General features: G+C 36.6%; 1 protein-coding gene across 2 annotated transcripts in view; it reads right to left on the bottom strand.

Annotated features, from left to right (window-relative positions):
* The window catches only part of ADAD1 (adenosine deaminase domain containing 1), a 47,042-nt gene extending 35,119 nt beyond the window's left edge, over positions 1-11,923 (bottom strand). For both annotated transcript variants that reach the window (XM_040250560.1, XM_040250558.1), the window contains exons 1-5: positions 11,752-11,923; positions 10,827-11,015; positions 8,160-8,327; positions 4,030-4,098; positions 245-370 (exon numbers count right to left, since the gene is read on the bottom strand). In XM_040250560.1, the coding sequence (XP_040106494.1) occupies positions 245-370; positions 4,030-4,098; positions 8,160-8,327; positions 10,827-11,015; positions 11,752-11,923 (724 nt within the window). The remainder of the gene's footprint in view (positions 1-244; positions 371-4,029; positions 4,099-8,159; positions 8,328-10,826; positions 11,016-11,751) is intronic.
* Positions 11,924-18,119: the final 6,196 nt, after the last annotated feature.

Raw genomic sequence — 18,119 nt, forward strand, 5'->3', positions numbered from 1 at the left:
ACATAGTTACTGATTAAAATGTTAAGTATTTTACCATTCTGCAGTTCTCTATTGGTTCCTGTTCAGTATACTTTATCTCTTTGAGAATGTGTGTTTAACAACCCACACCTACTAGAAAAGGCTATTTCAAATTAATGCAGCACCACTATCAATACGGCCAAAGAAAGTTAATTAAATACTACCACAGTATCATTAAGTTACTTAATAGTTTTTCTATAAACACATACCAAATACTCACACTTACCTCTTTCAATTATAAAAGCAGCTAATGAGTTGCTACATTTCAGATAGTCTGATTGATTAGAAATTAGTTGACTAAATGTTTCTTTAACAATCTGTGAAATCTTTGCAAACTGAATATGTCTCCCTTCTAGAAAAAAAAATCAAATGCAACATCAATTTGAAGAACACTGTGCTTTATCCCAGAGGCCAGAATAACCTTTCAACTGAATGAGTTAATTTTCAGAGGTATGTAAGCAAATTTATAATTTATGTCATGACTGAGATTTTAAAGTATTCCATTCTAAAAGTATACAAGTTATTGAGCTGGTGGATAGATTTTTGTTAAAAAAAAAGAAGTGCAAGTATTACAAATTAGAAGATTACTGATTTGTATTTGATAAAATATTGAAAAGTCACTCAGGACACAAGACAATCCTCTGTTATAAGGGACTGTCCCACATTGCCTGATAAGCACGATCTCAGTGAAAACCAACAGTCTTCCCTAATCACTCTGATAATCAAAATATACTCTTTAGTATTTGCCCCACTGAGAACCACTGAAAAGGAGATAAAGGTAGTTCAAAGTAATTAGGATTACTACAGAATAGTTATAACCAAGAATATACATCAAAACTTACCCACAGACTTTTTAAAAAATATGAAAGTTTTGAGGCTCTGAGATAGGACCTTGGCCACCTATTACTTTGTGTATATATGCTTGTGTATCCCCAGGGAAGAATCATTATTCTAGAGAATGAGAGGTTGCAGAATCACTTAATAGAGTATTTCTCAAAGTTTACTTGTTTACTAAGCCACTGAAAGTTCCTGATGTTGCATGATGGCTGCTAAGTAGTCTTATCAAATGGTTTGCAGTCCGTGATATCTTTGGAGAAATAAAGTAATGACACAATTTTGCTCTCATGCATTGCACATATATGAAACATATACTTTCATAGAAATTCTTCTTACCTGCTTAATAAATATATTAAAAAGGCACACAAATGATAAAAATTTTAACATTATTAGTCTTAGTACAACTAATCTCAGTTAGGCCATTTACAAGTTTATTTATATTTGTCAAACTTGAATTTTTCTTTGTTAATACTGTCAATGCTCTCTTAGCAAAAACAGGTAAAGTCACATCAAAAAGAGTTAAAGAACTTCATAAATACAATCATAAAATGAAATTCTGAGGGAAAGAAGAATGAACTACTGGTTATATTATCTAACCACAAAGTGTGAAGGTGCAAATTATTACAACTGCATGTAGCATATATTTCCTTTAACTTTGCAAAACCATTGTGTGGCATAAAAATTAGTTTTTGGTGTTAGTAAAAATGTATAGTGTATAGTAAAAATATGAATGAGAAGTATTTAGCAACTTGGCTCTGTTTATCACCAAAATCTTATGATACAGGAGAAGCATACTCATTTAATGATATTTTAAAATGAAACCTTTTTTTCACTCCAACAGCAATATAAAAGGTGTACATTCAGAAGTCTTCCTCTCCAAATGCAACCACTATTATCACGATGGATATTTTGATGAACAAAAATATAAACAAATAAATAAAAACATATACTACTTAAAAAATTAAAACTGGGCATGCTAAAATCCACTCTGCAACTGGTCTTGGGCATCATTCAAAGGCAGACATTAGCGCTACCCTCCTTCTTAATGGTTCCAAAGAATGAATGTAATTTGCTTCATCACGTCCTATATGGTTGGGCTTCCCTTGCGGCTCAGCTGGTACAGAATCTGCCTGCAATGCGGGAGACCTGGGTTTGATCCATGTGGGGAAGATCCCCTGGAGAAAGGAAAGGCTACCCACTCTAGTATCCTGGCTCAGAGAATTCCACAGACTGTATAGTCCATGGGGTCGCAAAGAGTCGGACAAGAATCAGTGACTTTGATTTTGACTATATAGTTAGCAATTATTTTGTGCAATGACACAGAACAGAAAAATACACTGCAATTAATACTGACAGAACAAGAACTATGTGTGTGGCAGGACAATGTTTCACTGCATATAAAAAGGTTGCACCTAAATATTATAAAGAACATTTAGAAGTTAACAACATACTGATACAGCTCTTGATCGTAACTGGTTGTTGAAGGAAATAATGAATCCTGTGACTATAAACAAATCTTTGCTACTAAATGGATCTCTTATTAGCATGCATATGAATAAGGAGCAATACCATTTTTCCTATATATGTGTGCTGCTTGCTGAGGAAATAAAATGTTCTCACAAATCATTGGACGTGAAGGATGAGATAAAGCATTACATATATGATGTTAACACCATTTTCGTGATTTCCAGTTGCTAATTTCAAGTGATCCTTAGTATCATAAGGAACCTGAATCTATCTTCAGAACCAAAATATCATTATATTAAGTGAAGATACAGTCCAGTAAAAATATGGCAAAGTAGACAGGCTGTGAGAAAGTGATACCTTTCATAACTGGCCCAAAAGGATTTTTATGTATCTCAAATCTGTTCTTCAAAGTGATAATATTCAACTCCTGTGTTTACACATAAGCCTGAAGAATGATATTTGTCCCTCCCTTTCCTAACTTTTTAACTCCTTACCTGAGTCTATCAAACTTGACTCTACTCAGGTATTTTTGTAAACACATTGTTAACCACATACTCAGGGTACCAGTAATCTGTATTATCTGCCCACCTTCAATTTAGGATTCTTTCTACTATTCATTAAAAATGTCCATTGATGCTGAGAAGACTAGAGCCCCTTTCAATATTAAGAGATCATTCCTGTTGAAATGATCACTCACTGTCCTTCTGTTCATCAATTCCTATGATCATTTGATCAAGTGACAATATTTGACTGAATATATTTAACTATTGGTTGATTTTGCCTTTTGAATGTGCCTATTTCCCCTGGTCTAGTCCTTTTACTTGAAACAAGTGCACAAATGTACACAGCCTTTTCTGTCTCAGAAAGACCGTGGAAAATCAAGCCTGAAAAGTGTTTTCAAATCCTAATCCTCAGACCTGGAAAGGACAAAGAAAGAAATGCTCTTCTTCATTTTAGTTTTGCAAATACTCTAAATTTTAAAGTCTGAAGTGTTACTACTATGTAGGCAATGTAGAAATTAAGGATAATTTCCTGCCTTTCAGGAGATTAACAATCAAATGGGAAAAGTATACAACAGTCACCATATAGTGTTGAATAAAATAAATACTACAATAAAATAATAGTAGTTACTATTTAGTGAGCACCTACTGTGGGCCAGGCACTGATCAAGATTTTGTACATGCATAAATTAATTTAAATCTCACAATAATCCTATGAGGCAGTTATTGTTGTAGCCATTTTACAGGTAGAGAAATTAAGGTGTACAGAGAAAAGTAAGTGGTTCTAGGTCACACAACTAGTAACTTTAATTGCAGTTACAGTTTTCTTGAGCTTGAGTAACAACTAACATTAAAAGAAAGTGAACAGATTATTTGAAATGAATATCCCAACCATCAAGCACCAGAAAGCCACTGGATTTCATTAATGACCAGCCCACCAAAGCACAGAATTTTCAAAAAAGCAGTTACATGATATTGATGTCATCTCTTTATAGGAAAAAAGCCATTTCTTCAATTGTTCCTCTCCAATTTTATTGTTTGTCTAATGTTTAGCAGAGTATGGAAGTACTCATCTTTGTAGAAGTGTGACAGGTTTGAATAAAATACTAATGCACATTTTCATACCTATGCATATTTTAATTGTATGCTGTTATAATTTTAATTGGGTTAATCTTCTTTTAAAAATTATCATAAAGGACTTTCCTACCATAATGTACTTTTGAAACATATACTGGTTCAGGTGAAACAATAGGTTCTGCAGGGATAGGAGGAGGACCTGTAAATAAAACAAAATCATAAGGTAAAATGAAACCTAAATGTTCAAAAGGACAGGTATAATACTATTCTGTAATAAAACAACAATCCAAGAATGATTATTTTTTCTATATACTTCTGCCAACTCTAGGCCATCAATTATCCATTAGCTCAGCCTTCTAAATGTTTTTATTATACTGAAATCAATTATACAAACACCAAATTATACATTTCTGGTTCCCTATTCTTATGCTACTATATAGCTTGCTTTGTAACAGATTCAACATTCTGAAAATCGGTTAAAATTAAACCCTAGTTTAAATGCTTATGAACAATTTTATATTTACAGTAATACCAGGTGAAACATTTGTAAGACATTTGTATTTAATCTTCTATCAAAAATTTAATTTAGTAAGTAAAAATTATCATTTTAATGTTATTTTACCAGAGTATTTTGTAGGGGAATACTTTATTCAAAGTTTTCTAAGTTATTTATTTAAATGAACTTGTTAAATGAGTAATTTAAAGATCTAAACATAATTCAGAAACAATTTCATTCTTTTGTGCCAGTAGCACAATAAAAAAAATTGACATGAAAAAAAAGTTTTCTAAGTTTTTTACCCAATTCTTTGCAATAGCTTTCTAATTTGGTTCCAAATTAGGGAATCCAGGAAAAACAAGAAAAAAGCAGGACTCTAAATCAAAGGGACAAAAATGATCAGTAAAGTTTAAATGAAAAAAGTCCAGGAGCAAAGGTTCAACTAAAGTAGTTAGCACCTCTCAAGAATCATTCATAAGAGAAAGATAGTAAACAGAACTGCTACTCTGGACCTCACTTTGAGTAAAATGAAAAACTGGTTGAAAACACAGAAATTAACAAAGAAGGACTGACAATGTCATCTTGGGGTTCACATTAATTAAATAATGTTGACTATAGTTAGATATATGCACTCTGAACTTTAGATAAGCAGAACTCTAAAAACTCAGAGGAAGATAGATTTTTTTCCCATCTGTTCAGTGGGTGAAATGAAAACTAAAGATATTAATCTTATTTATCAAGCACAAATGCTTTCAATAAATAAGAAAATGTGACTGTACAAGTTGGTCTACATTTTGAAAACACCATAAACAAACAGGGAAAGTAATCTTGAAAAAGAAGAACAAAGTTGAAGGACTCACACTTCCTGATTTCAAAACTTAATACTAAAGTGACAGTAATCAAAACTGTGGTAATGTCATATAGACCAATGAAATAGAATAGAGAGTGCAGAAATAAATTTTTTTAAAGGCCTTCAAATGATTCTCAACAAGAGCACCACTACCATTCAATAGGGGAAATGACAGCTCAGTTCAGTTGCTCGGTTGTTTCTGACTCTTTGAGATCCCATGGACTGCAGCATGCCAGGCTTCCCTGTTCATCACCAACTCCTGGAGCTTGCTCAAACTCAAATCCATCAAGTTGGTGATGCCATCCAACCATCTCATCCTCTGTCATGCCCTCCTCCTCCTGCCTTCAATCTTTCCCAGCATCAGGGTTTTTTCTAATAAGTCTAATGAGGGGAAACAACAGTCTTTTCTAAAAATGATGCTGGAAAAACTACATATTCATATGCAAATAAATGAAGTCAGATCCCTTAGATAACACTATTATATAAAAATTAACACAATATGGATCAAAGACTCAAACATCAGAACTAAAACTATAAAATTCTTATAAGAAAATATGGGAAAAAGCTTCATGACACCGGATCTGGTAATGATTTCTTGGATATGATGTCAAAGGCACAAGAAACAAACAAAAAATTGACAAACTGGACTTTTTCAAAACTCAATGGACATGGGTTTGGGTAGACTCCAGGAGCTGGTGATGGACCGGGAGGCCTAGTGTGCTATGGTTCATGGGGTCATAAAGAGCGGGACACGACTGAGTAACTGAACTGAACTGAAAGAAAGTTTAGTCATAATTAATGCATTTCTATCATTCTTTGAGAAAACAATGTTGAATATTAAAATGCTATCACTGGAGATGGGAAAATGCTACTTTAATGTTCACAAAAAAGGAAAATAGAAATGTTTAGAAACTATAAGTTGTAGCCAAAGGGCAAAAGATTTGCTAGCCCTAGATAAACATTTTGAAAACTTTTAGGGAAATGCATTTTTCATGAGAAACCAATTATAAATATCCTTTTCTAGTAATTAAATTAGAAATTGGGAAATTCTGTAGATATGTTTTAACTTGATTTCAACAAAGTATTTTAATTTTTTGAGGGTATAAGATGGGTCTTATCTGAGTCTAGATTCCCAGTGTTTATCACAGCCCCTGGAACATGCATGCATGTGTGTGTGCTCAGTCGTGTCCTCTTTGCATCCCCATATGGGCTGTAGCCCACCAGGCTCCTTTGCCCATGGAATTTTCCAGGCAAGAATACTGTAGTGGGTTGCCATTTCCTGCTTCAGGGAATCCTCCTGACCCAGGGATTGAATCCACATTTCCTGCATCTTGTGTATTGTCAGGTGGATCCTGGGAAAACTGTCTGAAACATAGCAGATCTTCAAACCACAGATTTAGTGATTTGAATGCATGCGATGGTTGGAAAGAAACAGGGAAAATATTTCTGGGCACATACCTAAGTGGGTTGATAGTTTATAAAATCATCATATAGAGAGAGATTTCCCATTAATAAGCTACCAATATATGTAAGTCAGCAAAATCACATCTAGCTCTAAAAAAATTAATAAATCTGAAATATAGTGAACAGAAATACTTTGAGTAGTTATTTAATCCAAACTGACAAACTATTTTTAAAACAATGAAATAGACACATCAAATTTGAGACATGGCAAAATAGATCACTTTTAATTATTAAATAATGGTTTTACTTAAACCAGGTGACTTCCCTGGTGGCTCAGACGGTAAAGCGTCTGCCTACAATGCGGGAGACCCGGGTTCAATCCCTGGGTCGGGAAGATCCCCTGGAGAAGGAAATGGCAACCCACTCCAGTATTCTTGCCTGGAAAATCCCATGGATGGAGGAGCCTGGTTGGCTACTGTCCATGGGGTTGCAAAGAGTCGGACACGACTGAGCAAATTCACTATCACTATTTACTTAAACAGAAAAATTAAAATACATGAATATACAGATTGAACTTAAAGAACAAAATGACCTTAAAGGAAGTATTATGAAAGAAATATTACAATTAACAAGCTATAAACAAAAAAAGTCCAGTCATAAAATAAAGTGAGAATTTGAATTTAAAAATAGTCAACTGTCACTGTTTAAATCAAATTTAAATGTTTTTCTTTATTGAAGTTGCTTCATTTATAGGGAAAACACAATGTAATCTAAATGAAATCAAAACCAAAATGAATAAATTAAAAAAAATAAAAGTGAATGAATACTGAAAAAAACTATTTACTTTTACTATGCTAACATATATATTCTTCAAATTGATTAATAAGAACCTCTGTTAATTATGTTACTCTTCACCAAGCACTGGTTAAAGGCTTTGCATGCATTATTTATTGAATTCTAAAATGACAGATATAGGAGGTATCTATCCTTGTCTCCATTTTTCAAATGATGAAACTAAGACTTAGAAGGCAAACAACTTATCTGTCCAGGGACAAAACTCAATACTGAGCAATCTATTTCTGGAGTTTACACTCTCAACCTACTTGCTATGTTACCTTAGGCCCTTTTCTCAAGCAATCCTAATATTATCAAATTTAACACAAGCAAACATCACAAAAATTGCATAAAAACCTGTCCATGTTAAATGTATAGTTTAGGAACATAACAAGAATCCAATAAATTAAAGAAGAAACTAAGTTTCAGTACTCAAACCCATCAACAAAGTTACTAGACAGTTCAGCAACAGGTTTATATCTTTGGTGCTAAAATATACAAGAGCATTTTAACTACTATCAAATAACTCAGCGATCAGCAAAGGAAAGAAATAATTCAAATTCTGCTACGTCTATCGTGCAGTTGGCAAGTAACTTCATTACTGTAAATCTTTCAGATGACTCTTTCTGGAAAATGAAGCATTTTACAACACTACTTTATAATAAAAAATATTTACCTGATGTTTCTGAAATTCTTGGTTCAGGTTCATTCAGCTGTAGAAGCTCATCAAGAGCTAATTTTGCTGCATTGGATCTAGACTCCTTTTTGTTTTGTCCCAGTCCAGTCTTGTATTGAATACCATCCACCACAGCACAGAAAGCAAAATATGGTCCCATAACATTACCTTGAAAAGTAACTCAGAATAAGTTGTAATACTTCATAGAATGATCTTGCAAAAGATGTCTGTTACATAGGAAAACATTACAGTACAACTTCATTAAACAATCTCAACTTGACAGTTTTTCTGTAGGGCTAATACAGTTTTAAGTATAGCTGAGTGGACCCCTAAACTTGTTCTGAGGAAAACTTCAAGCAGCTAGTGTGGCTTCAGATTCAGCATCAACAATAGGGCCAACTTTAGAGTACATGTCACACACAGAGTGACAGTGTCTTGTATAATGCCTGGCAGTGGTAGGCATTCAAATGTCTATCTAATGATCAATGAAAGGGAAAATGTGGAGTGTCTGGCAACATGTCTCCTTTCAAACCTCAGTACCGATGAAGTTGAATTTTTCCTGTCCTCTGAGTGCCCCAATACTCTTTTAAGCTCCAGAACAGAAGGAATTCCTTTGAAGAAATCCTATGTTTCTATCAGGTCACAGAAACAATCCAAATCCATCACAGCTTTAGGGTGCATAGTGGGGATTTACATGGGAAACCAAAACAAACAATAATAAAAAAGATATTCTAAAGAATGAAACTGTTCAATAATCCAAAATTCCCAGAAAAAGTATCTTTACACAATTAAATTTACCTAGTTTTAATATTTTCCTGATGAAAAATGAAATGGAATCCTCTCCTAATTTTACTTTTTGGTATTCAGACTATAGCCTTCCTAATAGTTAGTCGCTCAGTCATATCTGACTGTGACCCCACGGTCTGCACCAAGCAAGGCTCCTCTGTCCATGGAATTCTCTAGACAAGGATACTGGAGTGGGTTGCCATGCCCTTCTCCAGGCAATCTTCCCAACCCAGGGATCAAACCGGGGCTCCTGCCTTGTAGGCAGATTCTTTACAGTCTGAGCTACTGGGGAAGTATAGGAGGACTTTAAGAAACTTAAGTCTCTACTTTGGTTACAAATGGCTAGGTACATTGTCACTCCACATAAGCCTCTTTATTATTATTTTCTCACATACTCCATTAACTGCTAGGTTCTTAAAATGTACAATAAGATTTTATAAGCAACTCCAGACTGTATCAGGGTAAACTGCTTTCCTCCCAACATCTATGATCTCAGTTTCCCAAATTTCTTCCTTCATGATCACCTGAGTTCCAATCCAAATTAAGTAAACCTGGGACTCACATTTTTAACAAGTGGCCCAGATGATTCTTATGTTTGAGATACTATGCATCAAATTTGTTAATAAGTATCCTGAATCAGAGAGATGAGACTTTAAGCTTCATTTTGCTTCTGCCCCAGGTTCTCAAACTTTACCATCATCTAAATCCATACTACCTAGCTGGTTTAAAAATACTGACACTGGTTTTTCTATCAAATCTACAGAATTAGGTAATTCGACAGTACTACGCACATAAAATGAACACTATGAACAATCACTGGGTTGTGTTCTTGAGTTTTGCTTAGTTCAATTAGGGCTTCCCTGGTGCTGCAGAGGTATTAACAGTTGACCAACAGAATGGCAGAAAGCTAACTAATTACAGAAAAATTCAGTCTATAGTATTGAACACATCCAGTTATCCAACCTACAGTGACAGGACTAGGAAAACTCCACCTTTTTTGGTCACCTGTTAATGTACTGCTGTTTCACCCACATCAATGACTAGAAATTTGGCTTCACTATGACAATCTGCTACATATAGTAGCTCTGAGATCCCTATTGGTAACAGTATCAGGAATAGAAAATTAAAGAAAGGAACTACTTGATAATGTGTGCACACATATGAAGATTTTTAAAGATTGTGCTCCTTTGCTTCACATGCTTTTAGCCTGTCAATGCCTCTTAAGAGCACTTTATTCTCTCATCCCTTCACTTTCCTAAAATTTTTCCTAATCACTAGTCATAAGGTGAAGAAATCAGAACGTCTTTCTATCTTTTACTCTTGTAGCTTTCCACAGGCCCAAGGTGGTAATAGATTCTTCTGGTGGGGGACAGTTTAAGAGAGAATGGAGAAATTAAGTCATGGGTAAGTCTTCACAGAGAGAATCAGTCACCTAAGTGCTATTTCCCTTCTAACTTTTGTATTTCAGAAGCCAAATTTGACTATAATTCTTGTCAGGCATCATCATCACAGAATACTCATAAAAATAATCAGTCCAAATATTTAACATCCCTACAAAAACATGTTTATGCTATACAGAGTACCTAGTTACACCTGAAAATAATCTACAAGGCTGATGATTTTCCGTTTAACTAGCCATACACAAAAAATAAAAATTCAGTGATTTTAAAATTTTTGTATGAGTAAATTTAGAGTTTCAAAATGCTAAAGTATGAATATAAACATTTATGACGTATCCTTGTCAAAACATACTAGTAGTTATCCAACCCTGACATTAGATGAATAAAGAAAATAATTTAATTTAGTGCCACATATATACTCTCCTTTTAATAGGAAAATATTTTCTAGTATTGTAACAACCAGATACAACTTTTTACTTGCCTGTTGTCACTGTTTCCTTCAGGTCAAGCTGAACCCGCTGCATTTGTGCAAACTGGTGCAAGGCTGATACAGGATTTATCTCTCCACGTTTGTATTTCATTATAAATTCTTTAGGTATTTTTTTCGGAGGAAGGACAGGATTTGAAATAGATGAAAGACCTTTTGAAAGCAATGGTTCTGGAAAATTACCTAAAAATAAATGTTTATGCTTGTCAATTTGGTTAAATTAAAAAGAGTAATAAGACAAGCAAAAGCACTAAACCCTTCCCTAAAATGGAAGATAATTCCACACACACAGTCACATGTGTTTTTCATCAAAAATGCTTCTACTACTAAAGAAGTTTAACTTGTTATGTATATACCTTCTGGAGTACTAAGGCTATTGTGCAAAGTGCTGTTATTGTCAAAGCATAAAGTGATATCAAAGAATCATAGGATTTCAGTGATGTCAAGGCCTTCAGAGGCTGTCATTTTTACACGAGGTCACTGAGGCCAAGAATGTAGTTAGATTTGGTACCAGAACCTAGAGTCTGCTTTCGATTCACTATTTTTACCTTTAAAGTTGAATTCAACTGAATTTCTACTGTGTGTGTCCTGGCTTTCCACTTAACACTACAGTAAGTGTGTACTACAACCCCTTATAAATCCAGTTCTTTCCTAAAAGGCATAAACACAGACTCACTTCAAAAAGGCAAGACACATTGGAAGTGGTCTTGTGCTCAAGTGGTAAAGAACAATTAAGTGAACTGCCAGGGGAAGCATCTCTACTGGGCTGGGAGTCAAATCCAAGTTTTAGTTGGGACATGGCCACAGGAAATGGATATATATTCTGGAAACAGTGAAACCGGAAGCTCATCAAAACTGACTGGACATCCCAGAATCTTATAGAACTTAGGCATTATTACAAATGTAAAAGAGTTTGTACCCGTCACTTGCGTAACCTTGGATGCCATGTTTGACAGGCTGTAACTTTCCGAGGAATATCCTGTGGGTGTAGTTACCGTCTGGGCTGATGGCTGAACTGGCAAGTTCTTTTTCAGCATCTGGGCAAAGCTAGGGACCCGAGAACTCTGAAACCAGTCATTGTTGCCAGACATTTTCTCACCTACAAATTGTTAAGAAAATTAGCAGAAAATTTAGAAAGTACTACGTAAACTAAAAATACTTACTCTGAAATAAAAACAACCACATTCCCATACATGGCCTTTTCACACACACTCCCATGACAAGCGCTCCCATGATGTCATGACTGCTTTATGACCAGTTTTATGGTGACAGAACTGTCTCCCAAAGCCCTCCCCAAAGCACTTCTACAAGGAGGAAAGGAGGGACGACGTGGCTTTTGGTGAAAAGTCTTTCTCGGGGGTCAGGAAAAAAAAAAAGGAAAAACAAAAATTTGAGAGCCCTCCAGTGGCCACCGGGTTGGCGGCCTCCTGAGCCCCAGCCTAACTCCCACCCACCAGTATTGTCTTTCTTGCCCGGCTGGCTGGACTTCACTGGCGGGCAGCTCTGACCGAGTCGCAGGCCGGGGGCTCGCCGGCCGGCTGCCGACGACGCCGTTGCTTCTTTCTCCCGGCCTCAACCTCTCACTTCAGACAGCTTGGCCCGAGAGCCACGCGGCAAGAAGAGCGTCTTTCAAAAGCCGCCTCGTGGAGTCACCACAGGACCGGGGCGGACGCCCCACGCAGGCCTCATCCAATCACCAACCGTCCTTTCGGCCCGCACTCCCGCCCCTGCGCCTGAGCCAGCGCGTGCCTGCCGCGCTCCAAGGCTTGCGACGTCAAGTGACGCAATAATGTTGAGCGTCGCGCATTGCGCATGTTCAAGGCCTCGTCGAGGTACTACAGGTTTTCTGTGTGTAGGTAGCTGGGCCCATTGGCCTCCTTGTCTGCTGGGAAAGGCAGGTAAGATCACGCAGTTCAGCCCCTTCACTCTCCTGCCTGATGCCCTCCACGCACACCTGCCTGGTACTCCTTCCATCCCGACATAGCCCTGGAACAGTGCCCCCTTATCTATTATAGGGATCTTCCCTGGTGGCTCAGCGGTAAAGAACCCCCTGCAATGCTGGAGACGCAGGTCCTAGGTTGGGAAGATACCCTGCAGAAGGAAATGGCAGCGCACACCAGTATTCTTGCAGAGAAAATTCCGGGGAGAGAGGAGCCTGGTGGGCTACAGTCCATGGGGCCGCAAAGAATCGGACATGACTGAGCACTCCTATCTATTACAGGATCCCTGGAGGCAGTCCTAGGGTACCTATGTGTGGGTAGTTTCAGGAGACCCTTTGCTTTGTCCACAGTTATACTCTCAGAAGGTACCTGTGGACAAGGTTTGGCCTCATGGTGTGTTTGTTGTTTACAGAAAAAAACCTCCCTGGACTCTTGCAGAAGCCTCACACGGAGTCAAACAAGCAACAGTTTCGAAAACTGGTTGGGGCTTGAGAAGCTAATGACTGATACATGCATGACACACACAAAGTGAGTGTCCCCAGTTCTTTGCTCTTGGGAAAGATGAAGGAGGCACTAATGGAGGTGTTGCTGATAGATCATTGAAAATATTTTAAATAGTATTTTACAAGTATTTAAACAGGTCTTGGCATGAAACCCACAAGGACTTCAAAGGATTGAGGGAGATTGCTATAACAAAATTTAAATGCTCCTCTACTCTTTTATCTGGGAAAGGTTTCTCAAGGGTTAAATCACTTAAAAAGAAAAATAACAGAATTGATGGTATTCTGTATCATTATAGCAAGAAGTAATATCCGTCCACAAATACATGGGCTAATTGGGAGAAAAAAATAGCCTCATATCTCTCATTAAGCAATTCATTTTCAATAGAAGCAGCACAGTTTTCTTTAGAGGTTATCAGAATGTGTTGACTCTGATGCTCTGATCAAGTGCTCATTAATAATTTTAACGATAACTCAGTTTAGATTTTTTTCTTAACGTTGAGAAACTTTTGGTTACAGGAGTTGAAAAATTAAAATGTTGCCAAGAAGTGTGCTCAGGATGGTGATCAAAGCTTCAAAGTACAAAAATAGATAATTTCATTAGGACCAAACTTGAGTAGGGACATGGAATGGAAATAGAAGCTGAAAAAGTAAAAGGAATGTTTAAAAATTACTCTTAAAGATACAGCATGTATAAATGTTTTATTTTGAAATACTTTAGATTTACAGAATTGTGAAGATAGAGTGCCTCTATATTCTTGCATCCATTTCCCCTAGTGTTATCATCTTACATGGTGTAGTATATTTATCAAAACTTAAGAAATTAACATTGGTACAGTACTACTACTAACTATACTGTATACTTTATTTGGATTTCACCAGGTTTTTATCTAAAGTCCAGATTCAATCCAGGATTCCATGCCATCACGTCTCCTTAGTCTTCTGTGGTCTGAAATGGTTTTCCAGTCTTCATTTGTTTTTCATGGTTTGATGCTTTGATCCTTTTTCATGATTTTGATATTTTGTGGAATGGGCCTTAGTTTACATTTGCTGATGTTTTCTCTTGGTTAGACTAGAATTAAGGATATTTGATAAGATGGAGGTGAAGTGCACATCTTGTGGCGTATCAAAGAGTACATGATATCAGCAATTACTAGTGGTGATGTTAATCTTGATGACTTGGCTAAGGTTGTGTCTATCTGGTGTCTCCACTATGAAGTTACTATTTTCCCTTTTCTATACTCTGTTAGAAGGCAGCAAAGACACGAGGGGAGGGAAATAAGAGATCCACCTTCTGGAGAGAGGTGTATCACAGAGTTTGTGGTGTGCTCTGCTAAGTTGCTTCAGTCATTTCTGACTCTTTGTGACCCTGTGGACCATATCCAGCCAGGCTCCTCTATCCATGGGATTCTCCAGGCAAGAATACTAAAATAGGTTGCCATGCCATCTTCTCCAGGAGATCTTCCTGACCCAGGGATCGAACTTGCATCTCTTACATCTACATTGGCAGGCAGGTTCTTTACCACTAGTGCCACCAGGGAAGCCCCAGAGTTTGTGGACATATGTTAAAACCACCATATTAATAAATATTTTGAGGAAGATAATTTGAGGATATGAAAATATCCTGTTTTGCCCTAGAGTGTGATTCACTAATTTTCACTTTGCCTGAGGCAGTTTTTACTGTGGTATTCTTTTTTAAAATGTTTTGTCAGTTAAATTTCTTCTTTTTTATTAAAATATAATTAACACATTGGAGAAGGAAATGGCAACCCACACCAGTATTCTTGCCTGAAGAATCCCCTGGACAGAGGAACCTGAAGGGCTACAGTCCATGGAGTCATAAAAAGTCAGACATGACTGAGTGACTAATATACACAATTAACACATAACATTAGTTTCATGTGTAAAACATATGTTTTGGTATATGTATATACTGCAGAATGGTCACCACAAATCTAGTTAACATCACCACATACAGTTATAAATATTTTTTCTTGTGATAAGAGCTTTTAAGATCTACTGGGCTTCCTAGTGGCTCAGACGGTAAAGAATCTGCCTGCCATGCAGGAAACCCACGTTTGATCCCTGAGTTAGGAAGCTCCCCTGGAGAAGGGCATGACAACCCACTCCAGTGTTCTTGCCTAGAGAATTCCATGAACAGAGGAATCTGGCAAGCTACAGTCTATGGGGTTTCAAAGAGTCAGATATGACTGAGTGACTAACACACACATACATCATAGCAAATACTGTGTGTGACATGCCCAGGACTTATTTATTTTATAATAGGAAGTTGGCACCTTTTGACATGCCCACCCCTTGCCTCTGGTAACCACCAGTTTGTTCTTTGTATTTATGACCTCATTTAAAAAAAATTCCATAGGTAGGTGAGATCATACAGTATTTATATTTCTCTGTCTTGTTTCAATTAGCATAAAGCCCTCAAGGTCAATCCATTTTGTCACAAATGATAACATTTTCTTCTTTCTATAGGTGAATAATATTCACTTGTGTGTATATATATCACACCTTTATTCAATCCTCCATTAAGGGACATTTAGGTTGTTCCATGCCTTGGCTATGGTAGATAATGCTGCAGTAAACATGAGGGTGCAGATATCTTTTCCAGTTATTGGTTTTATTTCCTTGAGATAAATAACCAGAGGTGGAAATGCTGGATCATATCATAGTTCTATATTTAATTTTTTGTGAACTTCCATACTGCTATCCATTGCCACTGAATGGATTTATATTCCCACCAACGGTGTATGAGAGTTCTCTTTTTCTTCACATCTTCACTGACACTTGTTATTGTCTTTTAGATAGTAACCGTTCTATCAGATGTTAATTAGTATCTTATTGTGTTTTGATTTGCATTGATTTCCTTGATAATTAGTGATGCTGAGCACCTTTTCATGTACCTTTTGGCCATATGTATACCTTCTTTGGAAAAAAATATGTATTCAGATCTTCTCTCCGTTTTTAAAATCAGATTGTTTGGGTTTTTGTTATTGAGTTTTATGAGCTTTTTATATATTTTGGATATTAACCCTTATCAGATATACGATTTAAAATTTTTTCTTCATTCCAGAGGTTGCTTTTTCATTTTGTTAATGGTTTCCTTTCCTATGTAGAAACTTTTTAATATGACTTGTTTATTATAGTCTGACTTGTTTATTTTTACCTTTTACCTATGTTTCTATTAGGACTTTTATGCTTTCGTCTTATGTTCAAGTCTTTAATCCATTTTGAGTTTATTTTTGTGTATGGTGTGAGATAGTTATCTCGTTTCATTTTTTTGCATGGGCTGTCCAGTTTTATGGGAAAGACTAATTGCACAATTGCACTCATCTCGCATGCTAGTAAAGTAATGCTCAAAATTCTCCAAGCCAGGCTTCAGCAATACGTGAACTGTGAACTTCCAGATGTTCAAGCTGGTTTTAGAAAAGGCAGATGAACCAAAGATCAAATTGCCAACATCTACTGGATCATTGAAAAAGCAAGAGAGTTCCAGAAAAACATCTATTTCTGCTTTATTGACTATGCCAAAGCCTCTGACTGTGTGGATCACAATAAACTGTGGAAAATTCTGAAAGAGATGGGAATACCAGACCACCTGACCTGCCTCTTGAGAAACCTATATGCAGGTCAGGAGGCAACAGTTAGAACTGGACATGGAACAACAGACCGGTTCTAAATAGGAAAAGGAGTACGTCAAGGCTGTATATTGTCACCCTGCTTATTTAACTTCTATGCAGAGTACATCATGAGAAGTGCTGGGCTGGAAGAAGCACAAACTGGAATCAAGATTGCCAGAAGAAATATCAGTAACCTTGCCTTGGCTATTTGGGATGTTTTGTTGTTGCACACAAATTTTAGTATTGCTTGCTTTCTTTAAAAAATGCCATTGGAATCGCCAGTCTATCTTTGATACAGGATACGGGATGCTTGGGGCTGGTGCATGGGGATGATCCAGAGAGATGATATGGGGTGAGAGGTGGGAGGGGGCTTCAGGATTGGGAACCCGTGGCGGATTCATGTCAATGTATGGCAAAACCAATACAGTATTGTAAAGTAAAATATAGTAAAAATAGAAATTAAAAAAAAAGTAAGTAATAAATAAATAAATAATGCCATTGGAAATTTGAGAGGGATTGCATTGAATCTTGTCGATTGCTTGAGTAATATGGACATATTACCAACATTAATTTTTTCAATCCATGAGACTGGACTATTTTCACACAAATATTTATGGGATTGTTTTCTTAATTTCTCTTCCTGATAATTCTTTATTAGTGTATATGAATGCATGAGATTTTTGTATACTGATTTTATATCCAGCAACTTGTGTTTTTGTGGATGCAAGCCCTGTTGGCTTCCATTGCTAGATGTTTTGGGAGATCGAATCTCAGGTGTGGGTCTTGAAATTGCCAGATGTGGGGTTCAGACCTTTTGCTCCTCAGAGGGAAGCTCGGAATCATGAGTTTCCTACGGATTGTGGGTCACCACGCTATGGGTGGAGTTTTCAGCAAGACTGTGTCTCATCTGCTCCTACCTGTGTTGATTTGGGGTTTTTTGGATTGCCCGTTGCGTAGGAGTCTTTCAGCTATAGTTTTGTGGTTTCTTTCAGAGGAAATTTTTCTATATGTAGCTGTACATTTGGTGTGTCTGTGGGAGGAGGTAAGTTCAGGATCTTCCTACTTCACTATCTTGAACCAGAATTTCTACTGTGGGGTTCTAATGGTAGTTTTCTGTTTCTCTCATTCCTTTCATATTTGTTATTTGAAATTCATTTTAAGAAAAAATTCTTCCCCTTACATGCTAGTGTGGGGCCACTGATATTTATTATT

This window comes from Oryx dammah, unplaced genomic scaffold (genome assembly GCF_014754425.2).
Source record: "Oryx dammah isolate SB20612 unplaced genomic scaffold, SCBI_Odam_1.1 HiC_scaffold_12, whole genome shotgun sequence".
Taxonomy (NCBI): domain Eukaryota; kingdom Metazoa; phylum Chordata; class Mammalia; order Artiodactyla; family Bovidae; genus Oryx; species Oryx dammah.